General features: G+C 46.9%; 1 protein-coding gene across 3 annotated transcripts in view; it reads right to left on the reverse strand.

Moving 5' to 3' along the window:
• The window catches only part of NKAIN4 (sodium/potassium transporting ATPase interacting 4), a 53,250-nt gene extending 50,243 nt beyond the window's left edge, over window positions 1-3,007 (reverse strand). For 2 of the 3 annotated variants that reach the window (XR_004360063.1, XM_032705182.1), the window contains exon 1: window positions 2,716-3,007. Coding sequence is in view for 2 of the 3 variants with exons in the window: in XM_032705182.1 (XP_032561073.1) it covers window positions 2,716-2,769 (54 nt within the window). In the remaining variant the exon portion in view is untranslated. The remainder of the gene's footprint in view (window positions 1-2,715) is intronic. The other variant, XM_032705181.1, reaches the window with a different exon arrangement.
• Between the last annotated feature and the right edge of the window lie 10,640 nt (window positions 3,008-13,647).

Raw genomic sequence — 13,647 nt, forward strand, 5'->3', positions numbered from 1 at the left:
CAGAACCTTCTTGCAGCTTCCCTGCAGGACCGACCGTCAAAGCACGAGCCTAACGTGGACGCTCGATGGAAACAATAACCTAAAATTGGAACACGGCAAATTATTTATTCAAACTACAGCCTTCCCTCCCCCCTTGATTAGCAAACCGCTGGGGAGTCAGCCCTGATTTTCTTCAGACAGATGCATACGCTCTCCTCCTCTCTGCGCCACGAGGCTCAGCCCGTGGGGGGCTGAGGATCTCGTTGGTATTCGCATTGTGTAGCAGCTCCCTGAATTCACACGTTGTTGTTCTGCTCTCCGGCTGGATCACAAACTTTTTCTTTGGGAACACACACTGCAATGATGAATATGTTTGTTTTCTGCCTTTTTCTTTTTCCCCCAAGGAAAACATTTAGACTGCAGTGTGCAAACACTTCCCCACACACTCACTCAACTGCCTGCACCTAATAATAAAGCAATTTCTGTGAAGAATTGCAACTCAAATCTCTAATTTGAGTTTTTGGAGGGGTTGTTTCAGGTTTTCATTCAGCAATTATAAAAAGCCTCAGTGAAGCTCTGAGGAACAGACATGAGAACATGCAGTGGAACTCAGGGGTGTGCTGCAGAACTGAAGTGGGAGATCCCAGCACTGAAATCTTCTCCCCATTTAAGTCAGAGACAAAACGTCCATAGAAGAGACAGGATTTCACCCCTGGAACTTTAGTAGCGGGAGACATGGAGCTTGGCAACAAACAGGGAAGACTGTGAAGGGTTCAAAGTATCAAATGAAGCCGAGCAGAGACATGAGAGGAACAAAGGAAGTTCACGTCATTATAATTTATTGATGATCTTGGCCTGATCACTTCAGTGTTTTGTCTCAGCAGAGCCCACCCTGAGCAGCAGCGAGTCCTGCACGTCACTCGGCTTGTATGGATGTGGGAGTGATGTGATGATTTACAGACAAACTTTGCTTAATAAAATAAAATAAAAAAGCACCATGCTGAATCTCACCCTCACCCAAGCACTTGCTGGGAACTGGCCAGGATCTCCTGACCTCACCCCCACCGGAGCGCAGCTCCAGAAATTCCCTCACCATAGTTCACATTTTTCCAGCTCTACCAATTCACCCAGCAAGTGCCATGGGAAATTGCTAGGGCTGAGGCATCCAAACTTGCTTAAGAATGAGCCAAGCTGATTCTTTTCTTCAAGGAGGAGGGTCCTAAGGAAAATAAAATGCTGGGGGTTCTTTGTCCCTGTATCTTGGATACAAGAAAACTCCCACGCTTGTCAGAAAGCAGAACAGCACCAGCAGCCCCTGGTTTCTTCTCTTTTTTATTTTTTTTTTTTTTTTACCCCAGTATGTTGAGTGTGTGCCTTAAAGTAGGATGACATAGTGATGAGTTTAAGAGACAGTGAGTGTTGAGATGCCAGTTTCTAATGTAATACAGGGTACAGCTTCTTTCTTCTGTGATCACGGGTGAAAAATCAAAAGAAATAATCCAGGAGACTAAACACACTCCCCAGCCATTCAGCTCGCTCATAAATATGCCAAGCAAGACGCTTTGTGCACGAAAACCCCACCACTTCCATTCTGCATTTTGTTTAACTACGAGTCAGATCTTCCACCCGCATCTTCTGATTGTGCCATTCAGAGTTCACCGGGGTGCATTCCCACCCTCTTCCCCTTCAGTTTGAGGCCGATGGTTATCATTTCAAAACTAGCAGGTTCCCCGTTTTCCTCTCCCACCTTCAGCCCAGGGCCGTCCCCCGCGCAGAAAACACTGCGCCGTCACAGTACCCAACTCCAAAACAAAGAGTTTTAACCAGACTCACCCCCTTGGCACCAGCAAACTATTCAATAGAACTTCGCAGGAAGTCTGCCCTTTCCTGTATTCCAGAATACAGCAAATTCGGGAGAAGTAAATGAAATTAAATACCTAGCTGCTGTCATTTCCTTTTTAAGGCTGGAGGAGCCCTGGAGCCCATTAGCTATTGACAAGAAGGGGACCCTCCAGATCCAGGCTGGATGCGCAGACACTCAGGGAACAACCAGACCTTTGTTTATCATCTATGCACATGTCAGGAGGAGCAGGAACCCCTGCCCACCAGGGACCGACCCGTGCCCGCCAGGGTCCACACTCTCCGCACACTGAGAAGTTTATTCCTACATAAATATATGTATATTAATAAGCACATTATATCCAAGCACTTCATCCCGGCGGAGTTTGAAAGAATTCCTTCCAAACCAGCACAAACCCCAGCAGGGTGGGATGCAGGCGTGCAGGGGGGGACGCGGGTGGACCTCTTTCTTGCAGCTGGACATGAAAGAGGCTGAAGGTACCGGTGGGTTTTGGCACGTATGAAGTTTGATTTGGTTTGCAACATCGCCACCGAGCCGCCGGGACTCCTCTCACAGAGTGATTTTCTTTTTTTTTTTTTTTTTAGTTGTATTTTATAAGCACAAACTTATTAATTGAAAACTACTCTTTTTTTCCTTTTTCTTTTTCTTTTTTTTTTAATGAGTTTTAGGCACCCGTAAATCACCCCGGCGCAGCAAAGCGTCCCCGGAGCGCACCCCGACATCCCTCCTCCGAGCCGAAGTTGTGGAGGGAGCGGAGCCCTGTCCGGGGCAGCACCGAGACCCTGGAGGGGGGCTTTTGTTCCCGGCTCCGTCCCGGGGAGCCGAACCCCCCGTTCTCCGCCGCGTCCCCCCGAACCCCGAGCGCCTCCACTCACCAGCTGCAAAGTGCAGAGGAAGATGAGGGTGCAGCGGCCGGTGCAGCATCCCATGGTCCCCGAGCGGCGGGGGCAGGGCAGGGGCAGCCCGGTGGCCGCGGCCCCGCCGCCGCCCTGGGGCTCTGGGATGCCCGGTCCGGCAGCGAGGCGGGCACGGAGATCTGTCTGTCGGTCGGTCGGTCGGTCGGTCGGTGTCGGTTGCCGGAGCCCCTCCGGGAGCCGGGGTGGAGGCAAGTGGGGCCACAGCTTAAAAGGGCAACGCTCCGGCGGCGCTGCCGTCCCGGAGGCTGGGCGGGCTGGCGGGGCGGGGGCTGCCGCCGCCGCCGGGATGCGCCCCCCGGGCCCCCGCAGGCGCGCTGGGATGCTCCGGTCCCGGCACCCGGCCCTCCCCCGGGAGGCGGGAGCAGGTCCTGTTCCCCCGGACAGGGCGGCCCCTCGTTTTCCCTTTGGTGGGACGCGGTGCCGGTCTGTGCTGGGGAAGAGCGCTGTGCTGGCCAGGCAAGGTGTGTGTACAGGACACACGGCTTATAGAGCTCCTCTCCTCTTTCCACAAGTGCTCATCACCTTCCTCCGCAGGCAGGTGCTGGTATGTTAACCCTGAATATTAGGAAGACTAGAATGAACCTAAAATACAGCGATTCTTCCCATAAAATTTGTCAGCGCGAGTGCACATGGAAGACAAACTCAGAAAGGGGCATAAGACAAGGAATTCTTGAAAATGCACATTTACGGATATTTTGAAGTATATACGGAGGCTTGGGAATGAATCCCAGATGAGTGGTAGCAGAGGGATGTAGGAGAACATCTCTCTGCTTCCAAGAAGAGTTTCTACCTGAGCACCATCTACACACTCGCTGTGCCCTGCATCTGCACAACAGCAAGTCAGTCTAATTGTGAACAGTAGAGCAAACCCACAATCACACAACCATCTCCTTTACACGCCTGAGTCCTTCCCATTGTCTCCCCTCCTGAAATAGAAGCAGGATCCAGAAGACATGGATCATGCCAGCCCTCCCTGCCACACATGATCCTGGCTGGCCCGAGGAGCAGGTCACACACCACACATTATGACTGGCACAGACTTGTTGCTAAGCTCAGCACAACAGGATAAGAAGCTTTGGGAGAGCCTCATCTCATGACGAGGTTGTGTCTTCGCAATCTCCGGTGGCTCCACTGTCTGCATGACAGTTTGTTCTGTCACCTCTGGCTGCTCCTTCTTCCTCTGAAGCACATCAGGGCTTTGCTTCTGCCTCCAAAGCAATGTGTGGCTTCTCACCATCAGTGATCAGCTTCACTTTCCGTTTAAATGGGCACTGACCACTGCTCATTGCAGTGGGGTGGGAAGGAGATGGCAGCTGAAATCATAAAAGCTTTGTCATTTTACTCAAGGAGAGCATTGCCTGACTATATCCTAAGGAAGGAGGATTAGTCCTCCAGTGCTAGGAATGTTTAAAACCTTATATTCACAACATTATTGTTATTCCCATCAGCCACAGGGAGAAACAGAACAAACAAACAAACGTACTCTGAATACCTGAGATTAGAAGGCAGACTCTGAATTAGGAGGCAGACTCTGAATTGATCATAAATCCTACTGGTTTTAAATGGTAAAATATATTGATTATGTGACCTGTGTATTGTGCATAATCAAGGCATCAACTAATGCAGTCAGATACAATAAAACACATTTTATTATAGATGAAAGGAAAACACCCAGAAAAGAAACCAATTTATTTCACCTGGAAAACTGTGGACTGAAGACGCTTTAGCAGTATTTGTATTCCTGGGAATGTGGGTTTTGGATGGAAAAGGCAAGAAAGATATGTTTATTTTTTAAAGAAAGCAGATAAAACATTCCTTACAAACTGCACAGGGACGTTTCACTCAGCAGTGTAGGGTCAGACAACCTGACATCAGAATTAAAACAGGAGCTCAAGCTGGCTGAAAGCAGGCTGGGGTTGGGCTGGTTTTGTTATATGCTCTGGAAACTGCTGGGAACAGCATGGGAAAGGCTGGGATACAGCCATGTAGGTACTAACCTGGCCTTTGTGCCAGTTCTTAAGGTTTTCTGCATCTCTTGTTCTGCCTCCCGCTTCTAAAAACCTCCCGTAGGCATTGTGATTTTCCAGCTCAGTTGTACTGCAGAGGAAACACGGTGTGAAACAGCAAAAGGTATTGCTGCTGAAATGATAAGTTTGACTTAAACAGGATTTTTTCCACCTGCACTTTTATCTTAATAAGCCATGCAGGGAGCAACTACGTGTTGGCTGGGACTCCACACGCATCTGAAGGAAAACACACTGACTGTCCTTAGATTTTAAGAGGAGTGAAACCACAGGAATATCACAACCTGTATTTCAAAGAGAGACTTAAAACTGCCAGAGCCTGATCTTATAATCTTCATTCCTATGATTTCTTATCTGTGTTGGTGTAGCAGGTGGTCTGAACACAAAGGGGATCCACCTTGACGCATCCAAGCAGCTTCACTGGTTTCAGCGGGGCTACTCACATGTTAAAATTTGGACACTTGCTTCTACTGTGGTCTCCCACCTCTTTTGATTATGGAACCAGTGGAGGTGCATTGAGATTGAATCTCCTGACAACAGATTTGGTTTTTTGATGACTCTTTACAGGCTGAGTAAAAAAGCCTCCTGCAGACCACCAGAAAATCCTTTACTTCCATCAGATCAAAAATTAACTTAGCTGAATTTGGGCCTAAGTGAATAAAACACATAGAACTTAGATCATAATTAGTTTAATTAGCAAGTGGATTAACAAGGCACCATTGAATGAGGCAGCCATCCCTGATGGGCAGTATATCACCAGTGATCCCCACTGTGCCACTATGCAGTGGCACTTGGCATGGCCACAGCAGCTGCCAGCATCTCCTAAAAGTTGTGTGAAGTCCTGACCATCTGAATTCCTGCATGAGTGCTGCAGGACCACACATCTACCCTGAAAGTTTAATTCATAAAACCCACTACAGCTTTAACTTAGCAAAAAAAGAAAAAAAAGCCAAAATTGCTCACTGTCTTGAATTTTTTATTGCCTGGAGTGTAACCTCTCCCTCAGCTTTTGATGGATGAAATGTTGCTTCAAGAGTTCAGTCTGAATGTCAAGAAGGTTTTCTCCTGATTAAGGGCTTCTGGATGGGTTCTGAGGAATTCTTAGCAGGGATATTGATGCACAGGGATATGTGTACACAGAGTAAGGCAATTGCAGGCAGTTCCATCCCTTGCCATCACGAGAGGACCAAGAAAAGGGAATTGTTGTTGCATGGATCCAGCTGCATTGTTAGGGGTGATTAACCTTAGACAACTGGACTTTGTTATCACTTGTTTCTGGCCAATTACATCAAAATTACTTCGAGAAGTCCCAGGTTTACTTTAAGAGAAATCAAAAAACAAAGTTAGCAAGCTTGAAACAAAGCAGCAGTATCTTGCCACAGCTTGTTCTCTCATATCTGCAGCCTCCTTGCTCTGACAGATCAAGATGAGCAATAGAGGCTAAAAGTATTAGCTGGGGACATGTCTCTTCACAGCCCAATCTCTGTAATTGTCACAGCTGCTGAAAGCCATAGATGGTCTTACATCCCACAGTACCATGGGGTGCATTATTCCACTCAGTTCATTTACATCCACCTCCTCTCCATTTTAATAATGTCACCTGGTGCCTTTACAGATGCCTGATCAAACACAGCCACATCCAAAAGGCAAAGCGTGCCTGTCCCAGTGCTCTAGGAGCTCATCAGCCAGCCCTCTCCCCTCCTCCAGGGCAGACAGCAGCCTTCCCAAGATGGTCTGTCACATCCTATTTCTCTGTCACAATCAGAAGTAAAACCCACTGCCTGAGTGATGCTGGCTGTGCACTGAGCACAGCAGGATTTCCTGGGGACACATTCAAAATGATCCGCTGGAAAGTCTTCACGTAAGAGGTGGGTGAGCTGTGAAGCTTCCAGCCACAGGACACTGTGGATGCTTAAAATGTGTGTGGGTACAAATGGATTAGGACAAATCATCTTCCTGGGTGGGAGGAGGAAAGGGCACTAGGCTCTGCCCTGTCTCCTCAAGAGTAATGTTGGATGCAGTGAGAGGATCTACCAGCTGGTGACCCGAAGTTGCTGCCTCTCACCTTGGGCAGCCAAGTCTGCTGTAAGAACTGGACTCTGTGACAGTTCCATGTGTCTTACTGAAGAATTCTTACATAAAAAAAGGTTACTGAACCATCTACAGAGAGATTGTGAAAAAAACACCAAAAACACAAGGGCTTTTGACCTTCTAATTTTAAATTTGTAATTTTTTTCAACTGCCATTACCCTGGGCTAATAACTAGAGCACTGTTACAGAGCTCAGCTGCTCTGGGACTGAAACCAGCTGAACCCAAGACTACCACAGTAGAAGACCCAAGAGAGGTGACACTAGCCCAGCCATGTCCTTCTCTCCAGAGGGACCAGAGAGGTAGAGAAACCCAAACTGATCAGCACCACAGTGACACACTCTTATCAGGCCAAAGGAACCACACTCTGCTCTTCCCCTTCTTTTGCAGCCTGGTGAATTCATTGCTGACAAAAACCAGCCCAGTGGCAGCAAAGCACACCATTTCAAAAATTGTTCTCATCACCACACAAGAAAGGAAAAATTCTCAATGACTTTTATGCTTTGAAATGGGTTCCCAGCAGCCCAGGGCGATCTGTAAAATTTATCAGAGCTGGTGTGTGAAATATGTCATTTTCTCTCTGATCCCTGTGAAGTCTTGGATGTTGGGGGGAGGCAGCTCCTAACCAGACTTTTCAGCATTTCTACACCACCATCATCTGCATTTCACATTTGTAATTCCCTAATATTAACTTGCTCGGCTGCACAACAAATTCTCATCACTCTTTGATGGGCAAGTGGAGGATGGCAGAGGTGGAAGGCAGATTCACCAAGCTCTCTGGTACCTCAGAATAACAGCAAAGTGAAGAATTTGTCCATATCTAGCTGACACAGCTGCCTTGTTTGTGTGATCAAGGGCTTGTAGGAAGGAAACATGACTGGCATCAATCCTCCCCTGGATCAAACACATCAGCACCCATTAACTGCTACAGTGGAGTCAAGGTTCAAATTCACACTTTTACAGCTTTTCTAAGATGCTTTGACAATTCTGCCATAACAGCCCACGAGTAGCCCTTCAAATAACTCTTTTTCTATTTCTTCGTGACTATAAAGGAAAAACATCAAGACAGAAACACCCTGGAAGCTGCCAGCATTTTTGTTAGTCCCAGGGGGATGCCTTGTGCCACAGACCACCTCACCCAAGCAGCAGCACTGAAGATCCTCCCTAATCCACTGAAATTCCCCATCTGTCTTATTTACAATATGAAGACTGAGAACATTTAACAACTACTGAAGCACTGTGGGGAAGGCTGCTCACACTAGTGTCATAGTGGTTCTGGGATGGCTTGTCCAGCAATAGGGCCCAAGGGAACAGCACGGAGCTGTGTCAGGAGAGGTTTAGGTTGGATATTGGGAAAAGGTTCTTCACCCAGAGGGTGGTTGGGCACTGGAACAGGCTCCCCCAGAGCAGTGGTCACGGCCCCAAGCCTGCCAGAGTTTAAGAAGTTCAAGTCAAGTCAAAGAGTTCAACGCTCTCAGGCACATGGTGGGATTTTGAGGGCATCCTGTGCAGCGCCAGGAGTTGGACTTCGATGATCCTTGTGGGTTCCTTCCAGCTCACGATATTCCATGATTCTCTGCCAGCATTCCTGATAAAGTGGCACAGGTGCTTTCACAGGCACGGGCTGGAGCAGAGAGGAGGGAGTGCCCGAAGGGTTAAGTGGAGGAGCAGGCTGTGGCAGCTGACACCCCAGCATCTCAGCCCCTGCAATCCGAGTAGCTGGCATGATTGCAGCCACATTTCCAGCAGCAATTTCACTAGGCACTGTGACCAAGAAGTAATTCAATGCAGCTGCCAAGGTCCCTGGGTATTGATACCAAGTGATTATTCAAGGTTTCCATGCAACAGTTGCATTTCTCAAATGATATGACCAAAAAAAAGGAGCCTGAAGGGTGAGTGCAGTCTCCAGTTTCGGGCAGTGCCTTAGGGCGCTCTCGTTTAGGAAAACTGCCTCCCCATTTGCTTAGGAATCATTTTTTCCTCTCAAAGGATTACAGACTTCCCCAAGCCAATTTTACAAGGCTCATGTGATACAGTGGAGAAGAAATCAATAACAAGTAGTTTCTTTGAGCGTGTCTTTTGAAGGACATCTGCAGCAGTGCGTGCACGGGCGTGCGGTGTCAGGAGCCGGCGTGTGAGTCCTGCCCCGAGGAAGGTATGAAACGTGCAGTCAGAAGCGATTCCAACACATACAGACACAAACCCAGCTATTTTTCTGCCGTGCTTTCAGTGATATTCTTTCCAATCCCAAGCCAGTGAGAGCTAATGCGTATTAAGAAGTCAGCAGTGTCAGGTGCCACCAGGCTGAAGGAGCATTTTTTACACACATTTGCTTTACAAAGACTTAATTGCCTTGGAAATAAGCCACTTGAACCAGCCTCCCAGAGTTCATTCTGAATATCCACAGAGTAGACACAGGTAGGTAGCAGCACTTCCAGGCTTTTTCACCCTGCCTGGACCATAGTGGCTGCCCACTTTGATTGACAGTGAGACAAACTGTGATGTGACACACATGGACTTGACATTAACAGAGTTTAAGCTGTGTGTAGTAACAGCTGCTTTTCAAATCAAAGGTTTTACTTTTCTGTTTCCTGTTTTAATATCAGAGTAAAGCTTCCTGCTGCCTTATATGAAAACTTTCCAAATTAGGTTTCATTTCTGAAATGAACAAAACGTGCACAGGTAGAAGGACTTATGGGGGTCTCTAAATATAACTACCTGCATAAGCTTTTCTTCAGCTGTAGTGATGAGGTGGAAAAGTATAAAGAAAGGGTGTCTTAGTAACCTGATGGGTAGTGGAAACACACACATTAAAATGCCCTCCCAGCTGCATGGGGGAGTGGGCACGGGGAGCTCAAATCAGAAGTGAATTCCCTATAAATATGGAGTGGAAGGATGGGGGTTGATTACTGTCCTGATCTTGTCTGTGTTTTGAAGAGCTGGACATGAATTTCAGAGCCAGAGGCTGTGGTGTGTGGTCCATGGTGTAGGCAGGACTCCATGATTCAGTTGTAGGACTAAACTCCTGCCTAAACTCTGGCTTTTGGTGCCTGACCACCAGCAGGGCCGTGCTGGCCATTAGATGGAATTACAGATTTGTGTCAGTGTCTAAGGAAACGTAAGGAAAGGTCTGAGGAAATGTATCAGAAAAGCCCTGATACAAGGGTTTCTCAGCTGAAAAGGAAGGAAAAAGTAATGTTCCCTTACACAACAAGAGGGAAGAGATTGTTTTATTACATCCACATGGCATTTCTGTAACTTAATGGCAATATTCATTGTAGCTGGGTAAGTTTGCTATGCTGTGGCTGCCAAATGCAATGAATATCAACAGCCCTGAATGCTATAATTCATAAAAATAAATCTTATTCATTCAGCATAACAAACAATAATAAACAATAAACATTTAATAACTACTGATATTTCATCCCATGGCAGAATACATTTCACACATTATTTTTCTAATTTTTTTTTAATGTGACATAATGTTAGCAGGAATGAGCTTCTGTCAAGATTTACAAGACACCCCCTGAAGTCACTTTGAACTCCCAAGCCTGTTAAGTTGAAAATGAGATCGAGAGTTCAGTGGCTCAGGTGACAATCTGCTCACAGTTCACAGGCTGCTATTCAGAGCATGCAACACACAGAAGCACCAAAAAACCCTCCTGGAAAAGGGTGTTACCACCCAGTCCCATCAATGAATGAGATTTCTCATGGTGCTAAAAGGGCTGAGTTCAGGGTTCTGTTATTATTCACACAGTTATATACACGGCTATATGTTATTCACACAGTTACATGAGTCATGCGCAGTGACAACGCAGAACTCGAACGGTGACATTTATCATGCAAACAGGTCCATTCCTCTCTCCTCACTCTTCAGATTTATTAAACAGATTTATCTAACAAGGGTATCTGCATTTCCTTTTGTTCCCCCTCAATTTAAGCATTGTCACATCCTAATATAGTGGCTAATCTCAGATGTGTGGGGAGGGGAAAAGGCAATAAAAATCCACGTCTTCTCAGTCCACGACAAGTGCTGCTAGTACAGAATACAGTATTCAGCCCACATAGGCATCAGTAAACAAGGCAAAACAAGGTTTTGTGGTATCTCTTTTTCCTTTAATATTTGAAGCTCATTTTGCCAGCTATTCTAGAAGAGGATTTTTCCAAAATTTTCTGTGTAATTTAAACCAAGTGGTAATGCCACTTCCTTTATGTCAGGGACTGTGATATTTAATAGCCAAAATCTAGTCTTCTTAATAGATTAGAAAGAGCTTAGTAAATCTGTAAAAGAGGAATAAGTGAAAATGAGTGCTCTTTGGTTTAAATCCTGTTCCCAAGATTTATTTTTTTTACCTAAGAAGTTTCAAAGCCATCATATAAAATCATTAACTTACAAGCAAAATTGTACACTAGGTAGCTTAGTAAGCTTCCACTTACTAAGTCTTCTTCACTGCAATTATGATGCACATGTTCATGAAATCTTTGTGGAATTGGGCTGTAGCTGTTTTCTGTGCTCTCAAATCAGCCTGCCCTTTACATGTTTGTATATTGTCTTTTTTGAAGCCAAGTAAAATAATTTCTATCTGCAAAATCTCAACATGGAAAATGGCTCAAAGAAACTGTGCCTGCCTTGCATTATTGTTATGCTGCAATTTGTTCCTTATCGTCACATTTCATATGTTCTTGACATTGGGCATAACAAATATAACAATGGCAATTGTGCTAAAAATATTTGTCATTTAGTTTCAAGGTAGAAACAGTTCATATGCAGATAAAGGGAACAAGTAGGGAACACAATGCCAGCAGGGAAAGGCACGCATGGTGCCTCTGTAAATGTTTCTTCTTGGCGTTATCTATTATCTCAGAATAGATATTTGTCACACATTGCAGAGATGGGGAGAGAGCTATGCACCCATCCCAAATTCCTGGAACAGTGCAAACTGGACAGGGAATGGCGTGCATTTATTTGCTTGCTGAGAAAGGAAAATGTTTGTGGCATCCCTTCATTCCTACTGGAAACCAGGCAGTCCCATCCTGCAGCCTTCATGTAGGTAAGTCTGCTGCTCACTGCACAGCAGGGGTTAAGGATGACTCCTGGTCCAAGGAAAATTGCAATGTAATCACTACAACAAAACAGAAGCACTATTTGTGCTTCTTTGGTTAAAGCAATTCTGGTCCCAGAAAGACAAAGCCACCACTATAAGGGTTGGCTGCCCAGAGTGTGAACATGCAAGTTTAGTAAATAAAGACCATGGGAGGCATCAGTCTCCCAGCCCAGCACCACAATGGATGAAAGATACCACCCAACACTGCTCCTGAGGCTGTGAGAACACACATTCACCCTTCCAGAACTGCTGCAGAGCCAACACCAACACCTGTCACTGGATTATCTACCAATTATGTGGGAAAACTAAGATTAATATTCTCATTAGGCCCTATAATACAGCGTCTGTGTAATGGGAACCTCATTGCCCATTGGTTCGTGTTTACCAGAAAATGATGGTGCTTATCAGAAGAGATCACTTTCTCCTTAACTGGAAAAGCAAACTATGTAAGGCCAGTCTGCTTTATCTTCCATACCCCTCCCTCTCTCCTCCTTACACACACACACTTAAGGGCCCATTATCTTCTCATTGATGTGAGGGTGTTATATGTAGCCACCATTAATGGTAATGAAAATGGCTCCCGTTAATCTCCCATGCACTGATAGGAAGATAATAGCCTACTTATTAACTACGAAGGCCAGATGAGGAGTTGCACTGAAACGAGCAGCATATTGTCTCGGTGGGATTCATACATAAATACTAAATCATTGCTCTGTGCCTAGAGCTGATGATTAAAAATAAATTAGCAGTAGCATAAATGTGCTCGCCTGGCACGTGCCTCCAGGCACCGCAAAGCAGCTCCAGGTCCTCTTTCCATCTGATCCACCCTCACCTTTGGGAGGATCTCTGGAGAGAATGTCCTGCGTTGGAAGAAACCCACAAGGATCATCGAGTCCAACTCCTGGCCCTGCACGGGACACCCTAAAATCCCACCTTGTGTCCAAACGCTCCTTGAGCTCTGGCAGCTGTGGTGCTGTGACCACTGCCCTGGGGAGCCTGTTCCAGTGCCTGACCACCCTCTGGGTGAAGAACCTTTTCCTAACACCCAACCTAAGCCTCCCCTGACACAAGTCCAGGCCGTTCCCTGGGTCCTGTCCCTGGTCACAGAGGGCAGAGGTTGGTGCTGCCCCTCCAGAGGAAGCTGCAGATCGTGATGGGGTCTGACCTCAGTCCCCTCCAGGCTGAACAAGCCGAGTGCCCTCAGCTGCTACTCGTATGGCTTCCCTAGACCCTTCTCCATCCTCGTGGTCTCCTCTGGACACTCTTTAGATGGCTTTAGATCCTTCTTATATTGTGGTTCCCCAACCCGCACCCAGTGCTGCCGCTGGGACCCCACCAGCACCGAGCGGAGCTGGAAGCGAAGCTGCTCCCCAGCACCAGGGGAGGGCCGGGGGTCCAAACCACCCCTCAACGTGTCTCCGGGCCTGGGACCAACGTGTGGCCTCTCTGAAAACCCACAATTCGATATAATTCACCTCTCTGGGCAGCCTCCCCCCGTCCCGAGATACACCCCGGGCTTGTTTTTGCCGTCTGGAACTGCACCGAGCGCAGCGCGCGCGCAGCTTCATCCTAGAGCTTTATTTCGGTTTTTCTTGGTGTGAAACACCCCAACATCCCCAAGCCCCCGGGGTTGTCCTTTAAGCGCAGAGAGTCGGATAACCGGCTGTTCCGG

This window comes from Chiroxiphia lanceolata, chromosome 17 (genome assembly GCF_009829145.1).
Source record: "Chiroxiphia lanceolata isolate bChiLan1 chromosome 17, bChiLan1.pri, whole genome shotgun sequence".
NCBI classification, from domain to species: domain Eukaryota; kingdom Metazoa; phylum Chordata; class Aves; order Passeriformes; family Pipridae; genus Chiroxiphia; species Chiroxiphia lanceolata.